This window comes from Hyaena hyaena, unplaced genomic scaffold (genome assembly GCF_003009895.1).
Source record: "Hyaena hyaena isolate Hyena2069 unplaced genomic scaffold, ASM300989v1 scaffold_1891, whole genome shotgun sequence".
Taxonomy (NCBI): Eukaryota; Metazoa; Chordata; class Mammalia; order Carnivora; family Hyaenidae; genus Hyaena; species Hyaena hyaena.
The window spans coordinates 1-13,041 of record NW_024082524.1 but is presented as its reverse complement, the minus strand read 5'-3'; the positions used below and the strand labels follow the sequence as shown (position 1 = coordinate 13,041).

The window sequence follows — 13,041 nt, the reverse complement described above, 5'->3', positions numbered from 1 at the left end:
GGCCAAGTGCAGTGCTATAACACGGAGCTGAGAGAAGATGAGCAGTGCCTCCACAGGACTGCTTCATTTGAGCCAAACCATTTTTAATTTTCTGATTTTCATGTTCTAAAAATTTGTCTTTAGGTATAAGATGATAAAAATATTATTTAACTCCTTTGAAAATAAATTTTTAATGTTTATTTTCATTTTTGAGAGAGAGAGCATGATGGGGGAGGGACAGAGAGAGAGGGAGACAGAGGATCCAAAGCAGGCTTTGCACTGAGAGCAGAGAGCCTGATGCAGGGCCTCGAACTCACAAACCAGGAGATCATGACCTGATCCAAAGGTGGACACTTAACCAACTGAGCTACTCAGGCACCCCCAGAAGTTGCTTTATTTTTAAAGACCAAACCTTAAGGTTGAGAATGATATGGAGATCAGTAGGCAGAAGTAGAATGATGTTCTGTGTGAACTGTCAGGATTTGGTATTCTCTGTTTTGAGGCCGGTAATATGGGATTGTTTGAGTAGATCAGGCTTGGAAAATGAAGTATGTCTCCGTTTTTCCACCATGCCAGTCGGGAGTACCATTGTTCCTCTTTTTCATTACAAAGGAGCATTAGGCATGGGACGGTTGCAGTCTTCCATTCTGGGGGGGATGGATGGAATAAACTTCTAGTAACATCAGCAGCACCATCTGAAAGCTTTCTTTCATACCTTCTAGGTCAGAATCTGCCTTTGGATAAGATCCTCAGGTGATTTGTATGTACCTACATTTAGAGGAGCACTTCCTGGGGTGCCTTGGTGGCTCAATCAGCTAAGTGTCAGACCTCAGCTCAGGTCGTGATCTTGCGGTTCATGGGTTCGAGGCCTGCATTGGGCTCAGAGCCTGGAGCTACTTCGGACTCTGTGTCTCCCTCACTCTGCCCCTCCCTCATTTACACTCTGTCTCTGTCTCTCTCTTTCTCTCAAAAATAAACAAACGTTTAAAAAAATTTAGAGGAGCACTTCCTTAGATTGTAGTCATAGTGCTTGACTTTTTGGTGTATTGCATATGTAACTGGTTTATAGGGTATGAGTCACAATCCAGATTCAGCCCTTTTGTTATCCAGTATCTTTAACCTTCTATTACCTTTTGTGTGGCTTCTTTATCTTTTCTTTTAGGTTGATGAAGAATATCAAAATCCTCACACTGTGGACCGAGTCCCCATGGGCAAGTTGCCCCATATGTGGGGTCAGTCTCTCTACATCTTGGGAAGCTTGATGGCAGAGGTAAGGGGAAGCATCAAGGCTTTTTCACTTTTTTTCTGCTTAAGTCACTGTGAGAATCAGATTTGTGAGTAGCTAATTAAGTCTGGATATACCTTTTGCCTTTTATATTCTGCCTTAATTATATATGTTCCTCTAGGTCAGGTCCTGAGAGTGGGAATATGGCCAATCTTTGACAAAAATCTTTACCCCTGGCAATCATGTCTTTCATACTGCCTAGGGCTTACTACCTTGGCACTGTACTTGGAGCTGCTCTGAGATCGGTGCCTAGATCTTACTCTTTCAAAACACTCCCCTAGTGCCTTGCCTGGTGACTAATGAATGCACTTGTTCTCAGATAGTAATGTTGACTGATAATAGATTTAAGTACTAACTTTTCCAAGTAATATGATGTTTCATTATTTAATTGAGTAAGCTGATAAGATAATCTTGGGCAACATGACAAGTGTTTTGGAACATCACAGGTTTTTTTTTAATTTATTTCTTTAATTTGAGAGAGAGAGAGAGAGAGAGAAAGCAGGGAAGGGGCAGAGAGAGAGACAGAGAGAGAGAGGAAGAGAGAGAATCCCAAGCAGGCTCCTCACTGTCAGCACAGAGCCCAATGTGAGGCTCAGACTCACGAACTTTGAGATCATGACCTGAGCCAAGATCAAGAGTCCAACGTTAAACCAACTGTGCCACCCAGGTGCCGAGGAACATCATAGTTTTAAAAAATTTATTGTTTGTTTTTTTGTTAAGGGGCCCTTTAAATGTTTTTTTTTAATGTTAAATCCTGTTGAAACAGCTCTTTAATGTAGCACTTGCGAATTTTGTACTTTATATCCAGCTTATTTTTGATATTTTGAGCTGTCGTAAGGGTTCTCTTTCTCGAATTTTTCCAGATTTACTGGCAAATCTATTTCCCCATTGTTGGTTATTATGGTAAGCTACAACTGAGGCTCCTAGAAGACCTGAGGTGGGACTTAGCTATCCTTTCTGAGCCAGTCTTTTTGACCTGTTTATACATGACTATTTTCTATAGCTGTTTTTGTTCTATTTTTTTCCTCAGTTTCATTGACCTATAATTGACATACATCCATGTGAGTTTCAAGTGTACAGCATAAAGGTTTGATTATATTTAGTTGATATTATGAAGAAGGTAGCAATAATGAGAGAAAGATTTATTTAAAATAATCCTTACCTGATGACTTTCTCATTCGGTGCTATACATAAATTAAATGCTGTGAAAAAGGAGGAAATGAATGGTGTTTTTAAGGACAAAATGGGTGAATTTATCCCATTTCAGCAAGGACAAATTCAAGTCAAAAGATATCTGCTGAGCAGAAAGTATTCACATGAATAAATGAGAAAACAAGATTTAAATTATTGATAATCACTATGGTTTGATTATATACATCCAGAGAAGGTGGAGGTGTAACTAAAAAACTTTATGCTTATCATTATTGCCCATCTATTTCCAACAAAGAACTTGTGGCCACCACTAGAAGTTAATTCCAGATGAAATTAATTTGAATGTGAATTCAGAAGTTCAAACATTTTTTATATATAGTGAAGGTATTTGTTTTCTTTCCATACCTGCCTATCACATGTTATGATGTGAGGTTTTGGCACTGGTGTGTTGTTTCTCCTCAAACATTAGCTGTTTAATCCCCTGAAAGGCTGTAGTGGAAAAAGCATGAATTTAGGGAACTTGTACAAATAAATTATTTATCTGCCAAAGAAAAAATTAGCTTCTTGGTTGAGATGTAATAATCTATCTTTTTATGGTCTTTCTTTAGGGATTTTTAGCTCCTGGAGAAATTGATCCCCTGAATCGAAGGTTTTCTACTGTACCAAAGCCAGATGTTGTGGTTCAAGGTATGGATTCTTATTCCCAGCAGAAAAACTTTATATTAAAGATCTGTTTTGAACCAGTAAATGATGGCTTTATTGTTTATCATGTGTTTTGTTCAGCATCAAAAAGTATACAGTTAACTTGATTCTGTTTGGTTTCAAGATTGCTATTAATCTTAATCATGAACAAATGCTTAATAAATGATGTTATTTGACATTCTTAACCACTCCTTACTTCTAGGAAGTCTTTTCATCGTCATGATATTGTAGCCTCCTGATTATTTCCACTTTCTTTCTGAACATTCCCTGTGTGCTTTTTCTGTTAGTACTCCTTTCTTCTCATACCCTTTTAATGGTTGTGTACTTAGTCTTATACTATTGTCTTTCTGTATTTACACTCTATTAGTTTGCTAGTGTTGCCTCCTTCATAGTAAATTTGCTTCCATGATTCCAACTATTCCCTCATTGGAGAATACTGGAAACCTTTATTTTTTTATTCCTAACAATCAACGTAAATTTTGAAGTATCTACTCTATGTAAAACACTGGGCTAAACTCTATAGACATTTTCAGAATTCTAGCCCCAGTATCTATAAAACATCTTTACCACTTATAATTCTAATGCAAAACTGACCCCTTCTTTCTGCATTCTTTCACCATTCTTTCACCTTTCCCATGAAAAGCAGATCTTTCCACCTTCCTTATCTCTTTTAATGACCTCACTATCATTCTAGTTCCCTAGCTAGGGTAGAAAGCTTCAGGTGGTTTTTGACTCTCCAAGAACACAATCAAGTGTGGTACTAAGCTCCTATGAAATGTCTCCAGTCACTTGACTTTCAGGTTGACTCTATATGGGAAATAATCCTGTATAGTTTCCTCTTCCCTTCCCATGAGAAACTCTGTTCTCCTTTGAGGCTTATGCCAACTGGCTCTGTTGATCTCCTGGTTCTCTAATTCATTCACTTAACTTACAGCCTTCCTCCTCTTCCCCAACTCCTGCCATAGTGCTAGATCTCAGCATCACAGTAAGTGCCATCTGGCATTTCAGCCTCAAAATTCTTGGGTATCCATAACCCTAGGGACCTTTCTCTCCACCTCTATGTTACCCACTCATTTTGAGGACCAAACTTTAGAATGATCCCACCTCATATCTTCAATTCCAAAAAAACCCACTTTATGGTCATAGCTACATAGTATATCAGTGTTTTTTTTCTCCCTATGACATTTGTCTCTATTTTCTTCCAGTCTGTTCTTCCCTACCTATTTGTTGATCATCTAAAAAGCATAATCACCAGTACACTACAACTCTAACCCCACATTAGTCTTGCCATCTGCATTTTCTTTTTCTATTAGGCTTTTTATTTTAATTCAAGTATAGTTAACATTCAATGTTATATTAGGATCAGATGTACAATATAGTGGTTTAACAATTCTATACATTACTCAATGCTCATCATGGTAAGTGTACTCTTTAATCCCTATCACCTATTTCACCCATTCATCCACACTACTCCTCTGGTAACCATCAAATTATTTTCTATAGTTAAGAGGCTATTTCTTATTTTGTCCCTCACTCTCTTTTCTTCCTTTGCTTTTTGTTTTATTTTTTAAGTTTCACTATGAGTGGAATCATATGGTATTTGTCTTTCTCTGACTGGTTTATTTCACTTAGCATTATAGTCCCTAGCTCCATCCATGTTGTTGCAAATGGCAAGATTTCATCCTTTTTATGTCTGGATAATATTCCATTGTATATGTACATCACATCTTCTTTATCCATTCATCTGTCTGTGGACATTTGGGCTGCTTCCATAATCTAGCTTTTGTTGATAGTGCTGCTGTAAACATTGGGGTGTATGTGTTCCTTTGAATCAGTAGTTTTGTATCCTTTCAGTAAATACCTAGTAGTGCAATTGCTGGGTCAAAAGGCAGTCTTATTTTTAACTTTTTGAGGAACCTCCATACTGTTTCCCATAGTGGCTGTACCAGTTGGCATTCCCACCAACAGTGAAAGATGGATGCTTTTTCTTCACATCCTTGACAACTTGTTCCTTATGTTTTTGCTTTTAGCCACTCAGGCAGGTGTGAGGTGCTATCTCATTGTAATTTTGATTTGGATTTCCTTTTTTTTCCCTAAGTGATATATTTTTTTTATTTAATAGAATTTGTGGAAACTAATTTTTATTTTTTATTTTTTTAATTTTTTTAAATTATTATTTTTAAGTAGTTTATTGTCAAGTTGGTTTCCATATAACACCCAGTGCTCATCCCCACAAGTGCCCTCCTCCATGCCCATCACCCCCCTTCCCCTCCCCCCCACCCCCATCAGTCCTCAGTTTGTTCTCAGCATTCAAGTCTCTCATGGTTTGCCTCCCTCCCTCTCCCCCACTATTTTCCCCCCTTTGGATTTCCTTGATGATGAATGATTTTGAGCATCTTGTCATGTCTCTGTTGGCCATCTGTATGTCTTCTTTGAGAACTATCTGTTCATGTGTTCTGCCCATTTTTTTAATTGGATTATTTGTTTTTGGGGTGATCAATTGTATCAGTTCTTTATAGATTTTTGATACTAACCCTTTATCTGATATATCTTTTGCAAATATCTTCTCCCATTGAGTGGGTTTCCTTTTAGTCTTATTGATGTTTCCTTTGCTGTGCAGAAGCTTTTTATTTTGATGTAGTCCCAACAGTTTATTTTTGCTTTTATTTCCCTTGCCTCAGGAGACATGTCTAGAGTAGAGCTGCTATGGCCAATGTCAGAGAAATTATTGCCTATACTCTCTACTAGGATTTTTATGTTTTCAGGTCTCAGTTTAGGTCTTTAATCCATTTTGAGTTTGTTTTTTGTGTGTAGTGTAAGAAAATGATCTAGTTGCATTTTTTTGCATGTAGTTGTCCACCTTTCCCAGCACCATTTATTGAAGAGACTGTTTTTTTCCTGTTGGATTTTCTTTCCTCCCTTCTTGAGGATTAATTGACCATATAATTCCATTTATTTCTGAGTTTTCTATTCTGTTCTCTTGACCTGTGTGCCTGTTTTTATGTCAGTACCATACTGTTTTGATTGCTACAACTTTGTAATATCACTTGGAGTCTGGAATTGTGATACCTCCCATTTTGTTTTCCTTTTTTGAGATTGATTTGTCCATTTGGGACCTTTTGTGGTTCCATACACATTTTAGGATTGTTTATTCTAGTTCTCTGAAAAATACTGTTGGTATTTTGATAAGAATTGCATTAAATATTTAGATTGATTTGGGTAAACATTTGAACAATATTTGTTCTTCTAACCCATGAGCATGGAGTGTCTTTCCATTTCTTTGCATTGTCTTGTATTTCTTACATTAGTGTTTTATAGTTTTCAGAGTACAGATCTTTCACCTCTTTGGTTCAGTTTGTTCCTAGATATTTTATTGGATTTGGTGCAATTGTAAAAGGGACTGTTTTCTTAATTTCTCTTCCTGTAGCTTCATTACTAGTGTATAGGAATGCAACAGGTTTCTGTACATTGATTTTGTGTCCTGCAAATTGACTGAATTCATTTATCAATTCTAGTAGTTTTTTGGTGGAATTTTTAGGGTTTTCTATATAGAGCATCATGCCATCTGCAAATAGTGAAAATTGTATTTCTTTTCTATCAATTTGGATGCCTTTTATTTCTTTTTATTGTCTGATTGCTATGGCTAGGCAAATGTCCATCAACTGCTGAATGGATCAAGAAGATGTGGTATATATATACAGTAGAACATTACTCAGCCATTAAAATGAATGAAACCTTGCCATTTGCAACAACATGGATGGAATTAGAGTGTATTATGTTAAGCAATTTCACTCATATGCGGAATTTAAGAAACAAAATAGGTGAACATAGGGGAAGGGACGGGAAAAAAATAAGATAAAAAAAGAGACAGAGGCAAATCACAAGAGACTGAGACTCTTCTTCACTGTAGAGAACAAGCTGAGTGTGGGGGAATGGGCTAAATGGGTGGTATTAAGGAGGGTGCTTGTTGTGATGAGAACTGGGTGTTATATGTAAATGATGAATCACTAAATTCTACTCCTGAAACCAATACCATATGTTAACTAACTTGATTTAAACAAAATCTTGGGAGGGAAAAAAAATAAAGTCTATATTGTTTGATAGTAAAAAAAATGATTGCTATGGCTAGGAATTCCAGCACTATATTGAATAAAAGTGGTGAGAGTAGATATCCTTGGCTTGTTCCTGCTTAGAGGGAAAGCTCTGGGTTTTCCCCATGAAGGATGATATTAGCTGTGGGTCTTTCATATAAGGCCTTTATTATGTTGATGTATGCTCCCTCTAAAACTACTTTGTTGAGGGTTTTATCATGAACAGTTGCGGTACTTTGTTAGATGCTTTTTCTGTGTCTCTTGAAATTATCATATGGTTCTTGTCTTTTCTCTTATTGATGTGATGTATCACATTGATTGATTTGCAAATATTGAACCACTCTTGCATCCCAGGAATAAATCCCACATGACCATGGTGAATTTTTTAAAATTATGTATTTATTTTTTTAATTTACATCCAAGTTAGCATATAGTGCAACAATTTCAGGTGTAGATTCCTTAATGCCCCTTACCCACTTAGCCCATCCTGCCTCCCACAATCTATCCAGCAACCCTCTGTTTCTTCTCTATATTAAAGAGTCCCATGTTTTGTCTGCCTCCCTGTTTTTATATTATTTTTGCTTCCCTTCCCTTATGTTCATCTGTTTTGTTTCTTAAAGCCCTCGAGGCTCCTGGGTGGCTCAGTCAGTCCGAATTCGGCTCAGGTCATGATCTCACAGTTCGTGGGTTCAAGTCCCACATCAGGCTCTGTGCTGACAACTTAGAGCCTGGAGCCTGTTTCGGATTCTGTGTCTCCCTCTCTCTGTGCCCCTCCCCCACTCATGCTGTGTTTCTCTCTGTCTCACATTAAAATTTTTTTAAAAGTCCTCATATGAGTGAAGTCATATGATATTTGTCTTTCTCTAACTGACTAATTTTGCTTAGCATAATACCCTCTAGTTCCATTCACGCAGTTGCAAATAGAAGGATTTCATTCTTTTTTATTGCTGAGTAATACTCCACTGTATATATATACCACATTTTCATTATCCATTCATCCATCGATGGACGTTTGGGCTCTTTCCATACTTTGGCTATTGTTGCTAGTGCTGCTATGAACATTAGGGTGCATGTGCCCCTTCGAAACAGCATATCTGTATCCCTTGGATAAATACCTCATAGTGCAGTTGCTGGGTCATATGGTAGTTCTATTTCTAATTTTTTGAGGAATATCCATACTGTTTTCAAGAGTGGCTGCACCAGTTTGCATTCCCATCAGCAGTGCAAAGAGATACTCTTTCTCTGCATCCTTGCCAACATCTCTTGTTGCCTGAGTTGTTAATGTTAGCCATTCTGACAGGTGTGAGGTGGTATCTCATTGTGGTTTTGATTTGTATTTCCCTGATGATGAGTGTTGTTGTGCATTTTTTCATGTGTCGGTTGGCCATCTGGATGTCTTCTTTAGAGAAGTGTCTATTCGTGTCTTTTGCCCATTTCTTCACCGGATTATTTGGTTTTTGGGTGCTGAGTATGGTGAGTTCTTTATAGATTTTGTATACTAAACCTTTACCTGATATGTCATTTGCAAATATCTTCTCCCTTTCCGTTGGTTGCCTTTTAGTTTTGCTGATTGTTTCCTTCACTGGGCAGAAGCTTTTTTTTTATTTTGATGAGGTCCCAGTAGTTTATTTTTGCTTTTGTTTCCCTTGCCTCCAGAGACGTGTTGAGTAAGAAGTTGCTGTAGCCGAGGTCAAAGAGGTTGTTGCCTGCTTTCTCCTCTAGGACTTTGATGGCTTCCTGACTTACATCTAGGTCCTTCATCCGTTTTGAGTTTACTTTCCTGTATGGTGTAAGAAAGTGGCCAAGGTTCATTTTTCTGAATGTTGCTGTGCAGTTTTCCCAGCATCATTTGCTGAAGAGACTGTCTTTATTCCATTGGATATTCTTTCTTGCTTTGTCGAAGATGAGTTGGCCATATGTTTGTGGGTCCATTTCTGGGTTCTCAATTCTGTTTAATTGATCTGAGTGTCTGTTTTTGTGACAGTAGCATACTGTATCGATGATTAAAGCCTTGCAATACAGTTTGAAGTCTGGGACTGAGGCCTCCAGCTTTGGATTTCTTTTTAAAGATTGCTTTGGATATTTGGGGTCTTTTCTGGTTCAATACAAATTTTAAGATTGTTTCCTTTAACTCTGTGAAAAATACTGGTGTTATTTTTTATTTATTTTTTTATTTTTTTCTATCATAGTTTATCGTCAAGTTGGTTTCCATATAACACCCAGTGCTCATCCCAACAAGTGCCATCCTCCATGCCCATCGACACCCTTCCCTTCTCCCCCACCATCATCAGCCCTCAGCTTGTTTTCAGTACTCAAGAGTCTATCATGGTTTGCCTCCCTCACTCTCCCCAACTATTTTTTCCCCTTCTCCTCCCCCACGGTCCTCTGTTAGGTTTCTCCTGTTCCACTTACAAGTGAAAACATATGGTATCTGTCTTTCTCTGCCTGACTTATTTCACTCAGCATAACACCCTCAAGTTCCATACATTGCTACAAATGGGCAGATTTCATTCTTTCTCATTGCCATGTAGTATTCCATGGTATAGATAAACCACATCTTGTTGATCCATTCATCAGTTGATGTACATTTACACTCTTTCCATGCTTTGGCTATTGTTGAAAGTGCTGCTATGAACATTGGGGTCCATGTGCCCCTATGCATCAGTACTCCTGTATCCCTTGGGTAAATTCCTAGCAGTGCTACCTCTGGGTCGTAGGGGAGTTCTAGTGTTAATTTTTGGAGGAACCTCCACACTGTTTTCCAGAGGGGCTGCACCAGTTTACATTCCACCAACAGTGTAGGACGGTGCCTACTTTCCACATCCTTGCCACCATCTAGAGTCTCCTGATTTGTGAGCCACTCTGGCCAGTGTGAAGTGGTATCTCAGTGTGGTTTTGATCTGTATTTCCCTGATGATGAGGGACGCTGAGCATCGTTTCATGTGTCTGTTGGCCATCTTGATGTCCTCTTTGGAGAGGTGTCTGTTGATGTCTTCTCCTCATTTCTTCACTGGATTATTTGTTTTTCAGGTGTGGAGTTTGGTGAGTTCCTTATAGATTTTTGAATACTAGCCCTTTATCTGATATGTCATTTGCAGCTGTCTTTTCCCATTCCATCAGTTGCCTATCAGTTTTATTGATTGTTTCCTTTGCCATGCAGAAGTTTTTATTTTGATGAAGTCCCAATAGTTCATGTTTGCTCTTGATTCCCTTGCCTTTGGATGTGTCAAGTAAGAAATTGGTGTGGTTGAGGTCAAGGAGGTTGTTTCCTGTTTTCTCCTCTACGGTTTTGATGGTTTCCTGTCTCACATTCAGGTCCTTTATCCATTTTGAGTTTATTTTTGTGTATGGTGTGAAAGTGATCTAGTTTCATGCTTCTGCATGTTGCTGTCCAGTTCTCCCAGCACCATCTGTTAAAGAGGCTGTCTTTTTCTGCATTGGATGCTCTATCCTGCTTTGTCAAAGATTAATTGGCTGTACATTTGTGGGTCCAATTCTGAGTTCTCTATTTTGTTCCATTGGTCTATGTGTCTGTTTTTGTGCCAATACCATCCTGTCTTGATGATTACAGCTTTGTAGTAGAGGCTAAAGGCTGGGATTTTGATGCTTCCCGTTTTGGTTTTCTTCTACAATATTACTTTTGCTATTGGGGATCTTTTGCGGTTCCATACAAATTTTAGGATAGTTTCTTGTAGCTTTGAGAAGAATGCAATTTTGATTGGGATTGCATTGAATGTGTAGATTGTTTTGGGTAGTAGTGACATATTAACATTATTTATTCTTCCAATCTATGAGCATGGAATGTTTTTCCATTTCTTTGTGTCTTCTTCCATTTCCTTTATAGGTTTTCTATAGTTTTCAGCATACAGATCTTTTATATCTTTATTCCTAGGTATTTTATGGTCTTTTGTGCAATTGTGAATGAGATCAGTTTCTTGATTTCTCTTTCTGTTGCTTCATTATTGGTGTATAAAAAAGAAACTGATATCTGTACATTGATTTCTACCCTGTGACTTTGCTGAATTCATGGTTCAGTTCTAGTAGACTTCTGGTGGAGTCTGTCAGGTTTTCTATGTAGAGTATCTTGTCGTCTGCGAAAAGTGAAAGTTTGACTTTTTCTCTGCCAATTCTGATGCCTTTTATTTCCTTTTGTTCTCTAATTGCTGATGCTAGGACTTCCAGCACTATGTTAAACAACAGTCGTAAGAGTGGGCCTCCTTGTCGTGTTCCTGATCTCAGTGGGAAAGCTCTCAGTTTTTGCCCCATTGAGGATGATATTATCTGATGGCTTCTCATAAATGGCTTTTATGATGTTCAAGTAAGACCTTTCTATCCCGACTTACTCAACGGTCTTTATTAAGAAGGGTTGCTGGGGTGCCTAGGTGGCTCAGACGATTAAGCATCCGACTTCAGGTCAGATCATGATCTCTCAGTTCGTGGGTTCAAGCCCCGCGTCGGGTTCTGTGCTTAAAACGAGCTCAGAGACTGGAGATTGTTTCCGATTCTGTGTCTCCCTCTCTCTCTGACCCTCCTCTGCTCACCCATCTCTCTCTCTCAGAAATAAATATAACATTAAAAAAAATTTATTAAGAAGGTATGCTATATTTTGTCAATGCTTTTTCTGCATCTAACAACAGGATCATATGGTTTTTATATTTTCTTTTGTTAATGTGCTGTGTTCTATTGATTGATTTAAATATTGAACCAGCCCAGTAACCCAGGAATGAATCCCACTTGATCTTGGTGGATAATTCTTTTTATGTGCTGTTGAATTTGATTTGCAAGTATCTTGTTGAGGATTTTTACATCCATATTCATCAAGGATATTGGCCTGTAGTTCTCTTTTTTTGCTGGGTCTCTGTTTTGCTGGGGAATCAAAGTGATGCTGGCTTCGTAGAATGAGTCCGGAAATTTTCCTTCCATTTCTAGTTTTTGGAATAGCTTGACAAGAATGGGTATTAGCTCTGATTTAAATGTTGGGTAGAGGAGAGAGGGCAAGATGGCGGAGAAGTAAGGAGCTCCGTACTTGCACTCGCGCCCATACATCACACAGAAAAGATCTGAAGCCATTGGAAACCTTACAAAACATGAGAGATTGGGAGAAAAAGGATGCAGAATTCACTGAGAGAGCCTTCTAATGTGAGTGCGAACCACATTATGTGAAGATAAAATTGGGCCGGGATCAGAGACTCCAGGGTGGGAGGCGATCCCCCTCTACCCTCTACGGTGAGTGAGAGGGGAAAAGGAGAGAGTCCGAAACAGAAAAACCTCCACTCGGGGGGGAAAAACCTCCGCTCGGTGCATAGAAAGACCGTACTTGCCAAATACCTGCACACCAGGTCCCCTCGCGCCAATTGGTCCTGGGGGTGGGCTGAGTAAACAAACTGCTTCTTTGTGCTGACTATTGGAGGCTGGACTTCAGAGTGGCGGCGTGCCTTCTGCCATTGTAGCTCCCGGGCGGCTGGGGCCCCTGGAAGAGCCGCGCGGACACTGGGCGTCCGCGCTCCTGGCTGGCTGGAACTCGAGAGGGAAGGCAAAGAACTAAAAACTGGGAAATTAGCCAAGAGTTCGTGTTTCGGGTGACAAGCCATAGAGGGACCCGGTTTTCCTACTCCAGTGGGCTCGGGCTCAGAGCACCCGGGAGGCAAGCCCCCGCCCATGCGCGCCAGCCCGACCCAGAGAAGGAAGCAGCGATTCTGACTCCACCCCCAGAGCTCGGCAGGGGGCCTGGAATTGCCCGAGGGGGTTGCCTGGGAAGCTGTGTCTGAGGCAATTTCAGCGGGGCGCGCGGACTGGGATTTGGAGATTGGAACTGGCCTGGGTTGAAGAGTG

General features: G+C 39.3%; 1 protein-coding gene across 1 annotated transcript in view; it reads left to right on the top strand.

The window, feature by feature from the left end:
- Positions 1-3,159, top strand: part of LOC120226890 (phosphorylase b kinase regulatory subunit alpha, skeletal muscle isoform) — a gene marked incomplete at its 3' end in the record, with an annotated part of 37,001 nt that extends 33,842 nt beyond the window's left edge. The window contains exons 12-13 of the mRNA XM_039225059.1: positions 1,142-1,249; positions 3,025-3,159. Of these exons, the coding sequence (XP_039080990.1) occupies positions 1,142-1,249; positions 3,025-3,159 (243 nt within the window). The remainder of the gene's footprint in view (positions 1-1,141; positions 1,250-3,024) is intronic.
- Positions 3,160-13,041: the final 9,882 nt, after the last annotated feature.